Below are 15,725 nucleotides of genomic sequence, written 5' to 3'. Positions count from 1 at the left end.
AAAGCATGGCATAATCATTTTGAGGCCCAATTTAATAGCTAACCTTCCAAAAAATAACTGCAGCTCCTAAAGGAACCTAAAAAAAACAAACAAAAAAAACCTGGAGATTCTTGAAAAGATGCTTCAAATTCTCAGTTGATATGCTCTGACTCCCAATTCTGCTCCTTTGAAATAACACAACTCCAATTAAGAATCACTACACACTTTTTTTCCCTCAATTTTCTCTGCATTTCTTATACATTTATATTACATTTGAGTCAAACAGGTTAGATTCACTTGTCCATCCTTTACTTCCACCAGACAACAAAGAGACATTTTAAAGGCAGAGAAAAACCAGCATATCATACATGAGAAGATGTATGCTTCTGATAACACTGATCTGCCCTCACGTGTTGTAACAATGTTTTAAATGGTCTGCTAAACCCTGAAAATGCTTATGATGAAGTGAGGAATGAAGCGCTACCACCAAAACAAAGGGGTAAAAGAGGAGAAAGAGTACATTAAAACAATATGCCCAGACTTAACCATAAGCTAGCGGATGAATTTCCAAGCTCAGATTTCCCATCTGGTTTTGTTTCTTTGGGTTTTCTGGTTTTGTGGCTTTCCTTTCTTCCCCCCTCCCCTCCTTTTTTCTTGCTTGGGGGAGGGGAGGTGCTCACTTGTTTATATGTGTATTTCTTCAACGTCCTCATACAATATCACTATTTCAGAGGACAGGTCTACCTTAGGATGCTGGGTGATGAGATTTTTAATTATGTTCAACAAAGGCAAAATTATATGCTCCATATGTCATGACAAATTTACTAAAACCAACAAGGTACATCTATCCATGTATTTCAAAGATATTTATGCAACACATTTAACATTACCATCAGTTAGGGGAATGAGATCTCAAAGAGGGCAAAGGAAGCGAGGACAGACATAGCAAGAAGAAGGCCTATACTAGGAACTGACAGGACCAGAATATTCTCAGACAAATACGAAGCAAGGAAACACAGGTCATTTTTAATTCAACCAAGATCTCATACTTCCATCTGTTACCTGAATTATAACAGTTTTTTCTTCCTTCTCAAAAAAATGAAAACAAAGCACACACAAAAAATCCACTATAACAAAAATGACAAATTAGTGAGTCTCACTTCACTGTTATTTTTATCTAAACACAAATGCCTCAAGTGAAACTTCAAAGTAGGACAGACTTTGGTACAGTATTCTGCAGCATCACTCCACACATAGGTTTACTGAAAGCAGAAAGCCTCTCACAGCCTGAACTGCATAGACATTCAGAACAGAGGAAGAACAAACCAGCCAGTCTCAACTGCTAAAAAGCACACTAGGTCATGAAATCGTCTTCTGGGTGAACAGGAGTCCAGATTCAGAATAACCCCTTACATGTTTAAATAGATAATATATCCATAGATAAGTTTTGACTTTTTAAATGAGCTAAATTGAAAATCTGAAATTGAGGGATATTCAGCACAGCTGGCATGCCTGAGTACTGCTTATATTTTCTCTATACAACAAAAAGATACAGACTATATAGCCTGTATACTCTCTCAAGTTAGCTGAACCTATCACACAATTTCCAGATAAACTTTCATGCAATTTACTTTTCCCCCCAAGCCTCAAAAGTTTAATTTATATAAGATACAGATCATTATATATGTCAATCAACTACAGCCAACTACAACAGTGGCACCTACATATGGAACAAAACTTACTCTTCCAACCACTACATTCTAAACTGGACTTTTTTTTTCCACTAATGAGACTTTCAAGGTAACTGAAATGATACTCTGTTCATGAAAAACATACTCAGAACTAAGGCTAAAATAACAGGTCTTTTGAGATATGAAAACAAATCCAGTGAATGCCTACCTGAACCCACTGGAGATGAGCCAACACTAAGACTTTGTAAACTTCCATTCCTGAGCAAAGTCGGAGATTTCTGAAGACCAGAGCTTGTCACACTTCCTGCAGCAGATGCCACAGATGAAGTTGGGGAAGCAGAAGAAACTGAAAGATGGGAAATACTTTCTTGACTTTTATTTCCTTTGGGTCTACCAGGCCCATGTTTACTTTGCTTATTTCCTTTCCGTTTCTTCTCCGTTACAGTTTCCTCTTCTATTCCAGAAGTTTGAGCTCTTTTGTATGCTGTAGAAGTAAGGCTTGAATTACTTATGTCTCCAGGTGAGCTGTCAAAGTTTTTAGATTGGGAAACAGCTGATGATGAAGGGAGACCAATTAAGGAAGTGAAACAGTTGACACCTCCCTCTTGACTCCCAGTCTCTCCTTTATGTACATCTTTGGTTGACGAAGCCTGTTGAGAATGAGTGAAACTGTCACTTCGCAGATCTGTTTCTGTAAAACTCAAAAAATCCTGGGGAGACTGAACTGAACTTCCAGAAGATGACTTTATGCTCCCAGGAGTGCCCAAAAAGCTTCCTAAAGAGGAACAAAAAGTACAATTTTTATTTTTTTTTTTCCTACAGCTGATGAAAATTCATGGAAAAAAAATGGTATTTTAAAATACAAAACTTCAAAGCGCACAGACTTTATGAAAAGTGACACCAAAAGACAAAAATTATTTTTAAAAGAACTCATTTCTACTCTTGATTTTTATTTCTTATGGATCTGAATCTCCTATCACTCAATTTGGGACACAAATAAGACAAAAATTAACAGAAGGAGAATAACAACTTCTGTTTTAAAACACTTATGATGTCTCTAGTGTTTTGAAGCCTTAACAAACATACAACAGAGCAAGCTGTTCTGTGTGGGTTTTTTTTAAACACACTTTTATATAAAAAGAAGGCAGATGATAAAACATGCTGTGATCACATTTACGCTACTCCTGCAATCTTCCTTGCCATTCTACCTAAATCAGGGGTCTGACATAGGTCAAGTGAACAGCAATTGCATTTAATTTACCCTGGCTGAGGAGGTATTCCACAGAAGAGGTATTTTTCAAAAGGACGGGAAAGCAAGTGGAGAAAAGTGTATAAAATTGGTATTTTAAGATTTCTTTACATTGTCAGAGAACCATAAAGATCTTTTACGTAATAGAACTGCATTGTTTCTGTAGTATCTGGAATGCAGTCACTTCAATGCTGAGTTAGCACATGCAAGGCAGAAAAATAAGCACATCTACAAAACACAAACACCAATCTAGTTTACTGAAATTCAGTAATTTTTTAGGGGTGAATGCATATATGGGCATTATATTGCAAAACTTCAACTGGTGACCACTGTCTTACCAAAAAAATACTCCCTAAATAATGACACAAATTACTGAAAAAAATCTTACAAAAAATGAATATTTTGTCACTGGTAGTCCACTAAACATTACTTACAATTGCTTTATGTTCATTTTTAAATCATATTAAGTGTTATTTTATATAAAGTTTTATTTCACCACTGAACAGTAGGCAAGATTCTTATTTAAATGTGAGATCCTAGTGGAAAATTTTACAAGTTCTGAAAATTCAAACAAAAACCACTCCAGTATTTCAAGTAAAAAAAAAAAAAAAAAAAGCACATAAATGTTCTAGACAAATTCCAAACTCTTCATCATGTAACAGATTAAAACCAGGAGCAACATCTCTACTTGAATTAAAAAGCAGAGCTACAAAAGATCCATAAACTCAATTTCATTTTAAACATTACACTGGAATAACTGTTCAGAAGAAACAAAACTTCTGGTTTTATCAGCTAAAGAACATACCCTAAACAACCTAAACAAAAACATCACCTTTGCCCTTTAAAGATGCACAACCTTCTTTTTCATGTTACGACAATAAACTTTTATTCCTGTAAAAAGTTATGCTTTCCCAAGTAAAACAACACTCTCATTACTGAGGATGAAGGACAAGCTACTTCTCAATATGTAATCTTTTTTTAAATATGTGAGATTTCTGCCTAATTCATGTCAAAGCAAAAGAAGTATTACTGCGTAACGATTAATACCTTGCTGAAAAGGGCTAGCTGCAGTCACAGTTGTTCCTGGATTTCTTCCAGCACCAGGCTTTCTTCCCCTCTGACCCGAGCTGTGACCTGCAGATTTCTTCCCTTTGCTCTCTGACCCTCTAGCCTCTGAAGAATCTTTTCCACTTGAAACGTGTGTAGAAACTTCCTGGAAATTTGCATTTGTAAATCGAGCCGTAGTATCTTCCAGACGCTTCAAAGAGCCCGACATGGAGTTGTTGCTAGTGCTTGTGTAAGTCTACCATTGTGATAAGTGAAATGGAATTAAAGAAAAGAAAAAGTAAGGTCATACAAAGATCTGTTACAACCAGTACACACAACTAGAACACTACACGTATTAACATTCCCATCATAAAAATTAAAATAGTTTATTTCATCCTAAATAAAGAATAGTCAGCTATCATTACTAATTAGTTAAGTGGCATTATAATCAGATCATTTACTATCGAATTAGAACAATCAGTGGAAGCTGACTTGATGACTTATCCTCCATAGCTTACACAAAGCTACTAGTTTTACTATGCACAACATCAGTAATTAGTAATAACATTTTAGTAATGCAATACAAAATCCTAGAATCAGTTCAATAAACTTGCCAGCATATTCAAGTTGATTCATCTAGTATTCCTATTTAAGTCAGCAGAAATACTCACAGCACAACAAATTCAGAGCAAACACAGAATCCTATGCCAAGGGCTGGAAAGAGTTGCAGGGCATCTAATTTATGTTTAGTATTGAAGAAGAGAGCCTTTGAGTTACACTTGCCATAAGATCGATACTTTGGCCTCAGGTTTATATTTGTTTTCATAACTATATGTGCTGCACGTTTATATATACATGCTGCACATGAGTTTTCTCCACGTCTGCTCACACAATTTTAATGATTTGGAAAAAACACAAGACTACTTTTTATATATTCCAATATACCTCAGGGTATAAAAGAAGCCACTCTTTCAGATAACAAATTTAGAAGATTTCATATACTAAGGTAACTGGCAATAACAGAAGTTACATAAAATTAATTGTTAAGACTGTCAAGATATATGATTAAAGTGCAATTATTTTGTGAAATAGAACGTTCAAATGTAACATCAACTGGTGGAAGAAGGAAAAGACTTCAAATGCAGTGTAATCAAACTGGAAATGTTTTATCACCAGCAATGGATCTGACAGAGGCTTCAGAACCTACCCAGATGCATTTTTACAACTTTATAGTCTCATCACCAAATAAAATCAACTGCAATAGCTCTTATGCATTCACTTTCCATTGTCACACCAGCCTTCCCTCAGTCAGCAGCTTCTCTAAAGCCTGGTCTCCAGATAAACTGCTTTGCTTGAATTCTACCTCTAGTCCCTTAACCTTAGTGTTACTCTGTACTGTTGGTTTCTTTTTTGTTTTAATTTGTTACGTGTAAACATCATAAGCAAAGCTAAGACTTATACCGTGTTCCAAACTACAACAGGTAAGCAGCTATAAACTCCAGAGAGCAACTATTCAAACTGGTTAGACTTTATGTCCTGTTTTACAGGCATCAGTGTCTCCACACAGAACAGGCCTACACAGACAAGTGAACTCGCTCTTGAAGTACTTTCCCCATAAGCTTAGGCTACTCCTGAGGCTCTCTGTCCCACTTACATCACACCTATGTGGCCTAGTGTACTAAAAGCCATGCAAAGACAGTGCTTCTAAACTCTGCAAAGTAGAGCACATCCTAAATAGAAGTAAGAAATGCTGAGAACCATTATGACTTGAATGTCCACATGTACCAATTTCTAAACCAAAAATTAACAAACGGTCTTTCACATTTTCATACTGTTCAGTTACTGCTATTTTAAATTCCTATAGCAAATAAGCCAAACAATACCTAGTAAAATGAATCTCACTATATAATAATCTAAATGAAAAATATATACTGTTATGGATGCAGAAAAGTACCTGTAAAGTACCCACTCACATAAACAAACTCTGCACAGCCTGTCTAAAATAGAACTCCTTTTTTAACTAGCAAAAAAGTTATTTTCATTTACCTACTTAAGCAGAAATGCAAAATATAGCTCCTCAAAATTGCAAACACAATCCTATTACAAACTGCAACAGAAATATATTACAGGCTTTCTAAGTAACAGTAAAGAAAGGATATTAGCTTAGGTCTTTTAAAATACAACATTAATAATAATTTTCCTCAATTTGACATTACTATACTGATAACTGTTTCCAGTGAAGATGGAGCCAATTCTAAGGTAAATGCAGTAGTTAACTTTTTGAACTGTTGCAAAGTCCACAAGTATGCTCAATTTTCCTGAAACTGATGTGTCACTTGACCTGTGTTAAGAAGCAGTGGTTCAAATGTGGGTCACTTGAACAAAGGGTTTCCAGACATGCAATAACCCACTCCCTCCAAGTCAGCTTTTTCTGGGACCTGGGGCTTCTCTTATCTAACTCTTTATTCTCTTAATCTTTATCCACTACCCCCTCAGCTGAATATTAACTGCTAGGACAATTCACTATAGTTATCAGCAACCATATTTTGATGTTACCTAGTACCTTTTCTCCATTATTGCAGGGTTGGTTTGGAGGCCTTTTTGGTTGCAGGTTTTTACATGGTATAATGGAAATTAAGAGCTTAACTTAAGCTCTACAAGAACTGGCCAGGACTAGGCAATGACTAGTAGGCTGTCATTTGCATACACTGCACAGAGATTTGATGTGAGAATATAATGTTTCATTTGCCATCACCAGAAAGGTCAGAATATGATTTAGCTACTAATACCAAAGAAACATTCAGAGACTGCATTCCCGAATCCTGTATTTAGCAGATTTTGGAGAACATGCACACACACACGCTGCAGTTCTGCTCATGAAAGTTTCACTCAACAGGTTTCAGCACATGCTGTGAAATATTCTGAAACATACGTGCTTGCTCAGAATATCTTGAATACTAATAGGATATAAGAGACATGAAGCAAAGAAAAATCGGATCACTTTATCAGTAATTTTTTTTCTCCAGATTGTGTTCCTCTCTTTAAGGAGTTAATTGCAAGAAAGTATCCTAAACAGATCTGAATATTAATTACTTTGAGAATCCAAAAGATGTTCAGTACCATCCAAGATGAAAGGGCAGCACAATTCAGTTATAAAGCTAAATGGTTCATAAGACAACTTACCAACTCCTGAACGGTTTTTCTAAAATGCCACACTCTAAAAGATGAAGGCCTAAGATAAACGCCGAGGCCAATGGCAAAGTTAGATTGATTTGGCTGGGTTTTGCAAGTGAGTGGTGGCAAGGAACAAGTGATCTAAGGATGAAGGCCGAACTTCTTTGGTTCCTTAATAACTGGTTTCAGATTCTGCTGTCCCCTGGAGCCTACCATGCCTTCCCACTACCCCCAGCACATGATTTTTATAGGGAAGACACAGCTTAAGGCATCCCCCGCCCCTGCTCACACTGCCGTCAGTCATTTCCCTTCACTTCAGTACAAACATCCCCCCAAAACAGAGATTCCTCTGATGTCGTCCCCCAAGCCCATTCCTTGGTTTATTTGTGAGAACTGAAATAACCAGTTCATGAATGTTCCTCCTGTTCTGCAAGTCAGACAGCAATTGCTACTGCAATTATCAAGCGAACTCTGTGTACATCACAGCTCCTTTATGTTTCTCATAAATCAGTTTGCAGGTTTTTTTTCCCCTTAAACTTCACTTTTACACTGCCAACTTGGTGCAGAGAGTTACTGTCACTTTTATGCCTCATATATATCACCCTGTGTGCACCACAGCAAGTCTTAAAAGCAGGGAGAGTGAGTCTTAAAACTTCTGGAATAGCTTTAGATTCACTGTAAAAGCATAATAATCATTCTTAACATACACAGTGCATCTCAACACTTGAAAACCCTTTAGCCCAAATCCAGATGTACAGAACAGTACTCTTGCAGAGGGAAAGGCCGCAGCACGCCATCAACCACCGCAGTGCCAGGTAGTAAGAGATGAGTCCAAGTAGAACAAACCAACAAAAAGTCACGTACACACAAACCCACAGCCCACAAACACCACACAAGTGAAGTACAGCAATACTCAGTCGTAAATAGAGATTACCGTTCTCTTTTTGTTCCCTTCCATTTTCTACTGCACTAGGATGAGAGCACCTCCCTTGAGAACCCATCTGCTGACTTTTAGTGTGACCTACTCTTACAGATACCTGTCACCAGCTACAATCTGAAAGCAGATACGCTGTCTTAGCATTTCTAGAAGAGCTGTTTTGGATTGAGTTTTTCTTGGGTTACAGATAAAAGACAACCAGAAAGAAGTGATCGTCATTTTTCTGAATCTGTTACGCCATGCACATTTTTGAACTCTCGTTTGAGCTCTCAAGGTTCAAAATACAAGAAAGGAGTTTTTATCAGGACTAAATAAAAGGTTAGTGGCTCTCCTGTATATGCTGTAACTATAATGAAACAGAATATTCACAACTATGTAACAGAAATGCAAATAAAAACAAACTAACAGCAACAACAAAAAAAAAAATCCTCATCTGAAAAGGCAGAGAGAAAAAGCCCAAATTACTCCACACCTAAAAGCATTCATTACATACGTCCCAAAAGAAAGGTGAAAAAATGCCAGCACAGTAATCAGAGAAGTTCAGAATTTCGTATTTCAAACTTTTTCCAACATAACCGATCTCAACTAAGTGGTGCCTGCTGAGATATCCCAGAGATGCAAAGCTGCCTTTCGAGGAGGGTTGTGCTCTGAACCGCATGCAGCCATTGCACTGAAACTTCAGTAAAATTGGTTCAAATTATGTCTTACAGAACAACCAAACATACTAAATCACATAATGTAAACTCACAGTTTTACTGCGCAGCTCTTCACAAATATAACTTAAGAAGCCGCTCATCCAGTTAAAAACATACTCCAAGGTACCACCTGCGTAAACGGACATCAACATTCCTACCACAAAGGCTTTCACTTCTTTAAACAGAAGAAGATGAATTCATTGCAAATTCCAGCTCCCACAATAGAAAGGCTGTGATAGCAGAAGTGATTATAAACAACGATAACAGTGTGCTCACTGCAAAGATGGACTGCTGTGAAAAAGACAGCAAGTTCAAATCAATTCTGACAACACTATGTAAAAGAACACACAAAAGTAGCATAGAAAATGTTCTGAAGCAAACATGATTATCAGAAGAAAGCAAAGCTTCTCAGACTACTAAAATTTCCAATTTTAAGGAACACATTTTTGAGGAGCACTGTATGACCACAGAGTTCAGAAAACCAAATTTGTGTCAAAGGGACTTAGGAAAAAAATGAGCAGAAGGTATGTCAAGGAAGTAGCCACAGAGAAATCACTTCCAAACGGACAGCAGACATTTAAAGAAAAAGATCACATGCAGTAGCTTCAATAAAAAATAACCACAGAAAGGATCTAGAAAATACTTAGACCACTCTGGTAGAAAGAAACAGAGAGATAAGGTAGAAAACAAAAGCAAACTGAAGTGTTGCTGTTTCAATTCTACAATGAATACTTCTGTTTGTTGCTTTTTTTTCAGTGACTTCAGTTACAGTTTGAGCTCTAGAATTACAGACAGCTCTTGTTCTCAGTATTTACTCTAGGTCTACCTTGCTATTAGTCACAACGTGTTTTTGGTAACACTATACATTTAATGATTTTTGAGGACTATCAAGAGGCAAGGTCTAAATATTCTAGGAATGCAAAAATGATTTAAATGTTCATGTTATTTATAGATTTAACTACATAAATTGACTTGAAATATATACATATATAGTAGAGTTAATTCCAATTAACAACTGTATGGCTAGCAACTCAGCAATATTATCATATTTAACTTGCATTAAATAGTCAGAGGCCTGTTAAAAATGTTGTTTTACTGATGTTAAAAGTGGTATTTTACTCTTGTTCATCTTAAAAAGTGCACACCATTCAATTGCACACCTTGAAATTATGAAAAACCATTAGAAAAGAGATTAGCAGGGGAACAATCCAACTCCCTCTTCCACATTAAAAGAATATTCTAACAGGTAGGACTTAGAAACGACCAATACTTCCACATACTTTAACTCTCACATAAATATTGTAACATCACTTGTTAATAAAACTTTTCATGATAATTATGTCATAGAAGTACAAAAGGGATATATACCCAAGAAAGATAAGTACATAAGTAGCACAAAATCATATAGCCTACAGGATCTTCTCACACAAGAAAATTCTCTTATAAGCTATTTTAGGAGTTATCTGAGACTCAAGAGAAACAGGCTCCAGACAAGTAAATAAAATGAAGTTTAAAACAAGCAAACACGTGGACCAGTCAGTATAATTCAAGGAGTTCTACAACCATTTCAATAAAAACCCACCATACTCCTAACTGCACACTGATTGCAGTATCTGATCACTCTTAAATCAGAAGAGCAAAGTAGTAAATTGGTTCTACCTTATATTTAAAAATGAAGAACTACAGAATTATTGTAAGATTCAGAAAACCACTAATTAGTAGGTCTCAGCTGACTTATCATTATCAAAAGAATACAACAGAACCAGAAACCAGACTATATCAGAAGCATGAGTCACAAACTATGATTTTAACAGGTACACATCCTCAGGTCAATACTCCTACTAACAATAACAGAAAAATACACAAAACATACTATAAAACTTGCATTCTTGGTGATGATTCTTGAAGTTTATACCATTTATTAGTTGACAGAAGAATTACAGGGACCAGAGAAAGCTGATATTTCAATTGTTTTTAGCCTGTCCTGATACAGTCTTGGTACACCATATGCACATAAACATGTTTGTTGAATACTGCAACTCATAAAAAAAAACTAGACGCAGTTAGAATGAGCTTCAGCATCTTTCCTGAAGAATAAAATACTCCACGTACTGATAGATAATTCAGCTATGACTCCACAACTTGGATGTCAAACATTCCCATGTGAATAGAACAAATGTTTTCCAACTTTGAAGTGAGAAAACATTTCTAAATACCATTATGCTATTATGAAATACCATCATTAGAGTCTTTTTTTTTGGGGGATGGGAGGAGGGAAGAGATAGGAGGAAGGTAACTTCCTGTCCTGCTAGCAGGACTGAAAGAACACAGAACCAACAGAGTAGACAGCTAAAATAAGAATGCCATACTATCATTAAAGCTCTTGTAGTATATCCTGGAAACATTATGAGGAGTCAGCATAAGTAATGAAAGTGGAAGAAGAGTTAAAAAAAAAAATCAACTTACTTTCTCTGTAGTTACAGTAAGAGATGGAACCAAGGACGGTGAGGACTCCGACTGCTTCTTATACTTTTGCTTGTGTTTATCTTTCTCTTTATATTTCTGGAAGTAACAAAACAAAATATAATTCAGCTTCAACTTTAACGCAGCCCACCTTTGTTTGTTTGGGGTTTTTTTCATTTTCTGTTTTTGTCCATATGCAGATGTGAAAGTTTGCTTCCCATGTGCCATTTAAATAGAAATATGGAATTTGCCCTTTTGCAGTAAAGTGTGCAGGTGTCATAATGACAACAACATACATCACAAAGTAGGATTTGAAGTTTATAACACCTCACATAAACTTGTTGAGGGAAGTTTACATCAGAGGATTTTGTTTTGGAGAAGGGACTGTTTCAGGCAATGAAACATAAGAGTTCTGATCAAAATAATAGCCAGGAAGACTTCAAACTATATTCTGTAATGCACTGAAATAACTTAGATAGTATTCTCAATACAAAAGGATTTGTCAAGAAGGAAAGAGGGATGGATACAAAACAGGAGATAAGGGAGGGTATGAGCAGGTACATAAAATAAACTACTTGAACAATCTGGAAAAAACATGCTTTAAATCCCTAAAGCATCAGCATCACAGCAAATCTCTCTCCCAGATCCAAAATACCAACACGAAGTTTGCTAGGACAGGTTACCAAGGCACATGCAGATGGCACTGACAGGAGCCACCAGCAGATGCTGGAAGGGTACCTCACCTGAAGGCCTTTGCATATAAAGATACTGACCACAGGAGGTCTGATGTTCTTAGCCCTATATTCCCTCCTCTTTTCAGGTTATACCTCCTCTAACAAATCATCCTTCCATTTTTTACTCTTTTCTTGTTTCTTCCTTTCTAACAAAAATTCAGACATCCTACTTCTGAACGTGAATTGACTCCAGATGGAAATAACATCAAAGAAGTAGAGAAAAATTCGCTTGCAGGAAAACCTTTGAAATGAATGCTCAGGTTTTATACAGATAAGAATAAATGTTTCAACAACCTGCTGGGATGAAGAGCCTTAGCTCCCAATAAATTGACTCCTCACAGTTTCACACTCATCTCACCATAAAGATGCATACATAGCAAAGCAAGAGTTTTAAAATATCATTTGCTTCTTGATCCAGAAAAGGAGTGACAAAGCGACATGAATTCCCACAACATTCAACAAATATCAAAACTTTCAATCAAGTCAGACACACAAACCAATGATCTTTCACACCTACAGAAAAACAAAATAAACAGCCAGTTCTTCATGGCAACTCAGTGCACACTTCACTTTTTTATCAGATTTGCTTCTCTGATCAGCCACAGTCCCCAAAGACACCCATCCTGAAAGCCACTGGAAACCCACCATTCTAGAGAAGGCATTGGTATCAACTGACTGACAGCAGAGCAAATCTTCAACACGGAAAAAAAAAACCAAACAGAAAATAAACAGTCTTAACAAGGACTCTGACTGGCAGAATACTCCCTCTGTCACAAAAACCATGACTTCCACTGCCTGTGGTTGCCCCAATTTTTAGCACAGTTTTTCAAATCTAATTCCCTTAATGATTCTAGCAAGCAAAACCAGCCACAGGTCTAAACTGTTATCTTTCAGACACTATTCTTTACTCCCTCAAATAATTACAACATATAGGAATGTCCTTTCATCAGAGTACTCTTGCTGTTCTTTTGTCACTCATGCATTTTCTGTACCACCTTTCCACCACTGAAGCTCAAAAATCCATAGCTGTCACTGTCACAATCCACGTCCTTCGCAAACAACTGTGTATAGCTCTTACTAATCCATCACACGAGACCTGCTTGGCTCTTACTTGTGACTAGTTTTTAGTAATATAACCATAACAATTCCAGAATGAAAGATGCCCATGGTCCACACGTTCCACATTCAAGCCCTAAATTACCTTGTCTTGACAAGAACAGCCCTCACTAAGGTATCTGTCTATTATTCTATACAATATAAACCACAGCAGTTTTAATGCAGTAGCAATGTTGCTACTGTCACAGTTCTAAAAGAAAATATACAAGAGGTAGTTTACAAGATGAGGAAGAACATACTGACAATGTTATTTAAAGCACACACACATATTCATCCCTAAGCAGGAAACCTGTTACTAACTGCCAATCCTTGACAGTATTACTTGTAAGACTCACAAAGCTCACTTCAATACAGCGATCATGACAGTTTTAAGTAGCAATCAAGAACTGGCAAGAAAAACCGCAAAAAAAAAAATGCACAGCTTCCCTTTTATACAAGAGTAGCATATAACAAACACAATGAACTACTCCTCTTCCAGTATATAAAGTAGAGCAGCGCTCCAAAAGCCCATGATGTCAGAGATGAATGCTGGTGGTGTGGCAATAGAGACTGAACCTTCCAACCAATATGCTGTTGCCATGTGAGAGATGAGAGGCAGGATGATGGAACAGTGTCTGACCTGGAAGTGCATATGAAGCAAAGGGGTGGAATTGAATGCCTCCACACAGACAAAATGGCACCCACCGACATTCATCAACATTCAGTGAACAAGTATGGAGATCAAGAAGTGGCTATGAGGCTGTGGGTGGTGCAGTTCAGCAGTGATGACAGCAATGTGAAAGACAAGGCACGGTCTGGGCAACCATGAGGATTTCTGTGAACACAGCACATAGGCTCTTGTTCATCACTGGCAAAAACACACAACTAATGGTGGTGATTGTGCTGAAAAATAGTGTTTTGTAGCTAAGAATTTGCTCTATCAAATAGTGTTACTGTGTTCTTTTTACCTGTTGTAGTCTCCAAGGAAATAAACAGAAGTCATTACATATATATGTTCCTCTCTTTATTTAGACAGCTTCATGTCAATGCTTAGCAGTGGATACTTAGTTCTATTCACTTTTTAAAGAAGCAATTTATAAACTCAAAAGAAATGGTGCGAATTAACTGAATTAAGGCAACTATTTCAGAGCACCTTTCTGAGAGCACAAGAGCTCTCCATTCCCCAGCACAAGAAATCAAGGAGAAGAAGCAGGAAACCAGCATGACTGAAGAAGAAACTGCTGGTCAAACTGAGGGAGAAGGAAACATACAGGCAGCGGAAACAAGGATGTGTGGCTTTGGAAGAACACAGGAACACTCTAACATGCAGAGGTGGGATCAGGAAAGCCAAGGCATAGGTGGAACCGAACATAGTGAGGGACATGAAAAATAACAAAAAAGGTTTCTTTAGAAACATTGGTAAGAAGAGATTGGCAAAGGAGAGTAAGAGTACACCCATTCCAATAAACAGGAAAGGGGAACAGGCTTCAACAGACATGTAGAAGGCTGAGGTAACTGAGTTCTTTGCCTCCGTCTTCACTGCCAGTCTGGTTTCCCACACCTCTCATGTCTCTGACTCTAAGCAGGGGCTAGGGGGAGTGAAATCCCTCCCATTGTAAGAGCAGAGCACATCTGAGGCTTCTGCGTAAGACTGAATGTGTACAAGTCTATGGAGCCTGACAAATGCATCCCAGGGTCCTAACAAACTGGCTGATGTGGTTGCCAAGCTACTCCCCACTATATTTGAAAGTTGTGGCTGTCTACATAGAGTCCCCAGTTAGTGGAAAAGGGGAAACATCACTCCCATTTTTAAAGAAAGGGAGAAAGAAATTTAAGACCAGGGGAGCTACAAGCTGGTGAACATCACATCTGTGCCTGGGAAGATCATGAAGCAGATCTCCCTGGAAGATGTTACAGTGCATGTAGGATGAGGAAATGATCTGAGATGTTAGCAATGGTTTCACCAAGGACAGATCATGACTGACCAGTCTGAAGGTCTTCTAAAATGGAGCAACAGCATCAGCAGACAAAGGTAGGGCAAGTGATGTCATCTACCTGGATTTATGCAAGGCCTTTCACATGGTGCTGCAACACATTCTTATTTCTAAATTGGAGAAATATGGATTCAAAGGCTGTACTATTTGGTGGATTAAGAACTGGCTGTATGGTCACAGGTTGTGATTAACAGCTCTGTGTTCAGATGGAGGCCAGTGACAACTAATATAACACCAAGGTCTGTCCTGGGACCAGTATTCTTCTGCACCTTTCTCAAGGACATGGCTCTGAATGCTCTATACCTGCAGGCTTTCATAGCCAGGATGGATAAGGCTCTGGGCAGCCAAATCTACTGGTAGGCAACTCTGTCCACAGCAAGGGGCTGGAACCAGATCATATTTGACATCCCTTCCAATCTAAGCTACCTATTATTCTATTTATTGTACACATTCAACTTCATTTATTCCTATAAAAAAACCCTAAGCGTCTAAAACATATGTTACATACTATGAAATGCTACACTGTCTGCAAGGTATCTTTAGAGATACCCATCAAATATATGTCAAGAAATATGCAAATACAATGGCAAATAAAAGGGATCAATTACATTTTCCTGGTTCAGTAAGCTTAACATTACAGTTCACTTTTAATTGCAAAACTTGGTGT

General features: G+C 37.4%; 1 protein-coding gene across 5 annotated transcripts in view; it reads right to left on the bottom strand.

The window, feature by feature from the left end:
* The window catches only part of MLLT10 (MLLT10 histone lysine methyltransferase DOT1L cofactor), a 121,497-nt gene that overhangs the window by 54,011 nt on the left and 51,761 nt on the right, over positions 1-15,725 (bottom strand). For all 5 annotated transcript variants that reach the window (XM_072330362.1, XM_072330361.1, XM_072330365.1 and 2 more), the window contains 3 exons: positions 11,239-11,334; positions 3,967-4,222; positions 1,879-2,445 (listed from right to left, as the gene is read on the bottom strand). In XM_072330362.1, the coding sequence (XP_072186463.1) occupies positions 1,879-2,445; positions 3,967-4,222; positions 11,239-11,334 (919 nt within the window). The remainder of the gene's footprint in view (positions 1-1,878; positions 2,446-3,966; positions 4,223-11,238; positions 11,335-15,725) is intronic.

The sequence above is a fragment of the Excalfactoria chinensis genome, chromosome 2 (assembly GCF_039878825.1).
Source record: "Excalfactoria chinensis isolate bCotChi1 chromosome 2, bCotChi1.hap2, whole genome shotgun sequence".
Taxonomy (NCBI): Eukaryota; Metazoa; Chordata; class Aves; order Galliformes; family Phasianidae; genus Excalfactoria; species Excalfactoria chinensis.
This window is presented reverse-complemented; position numbering and strand designations above follow the sequence as displayed.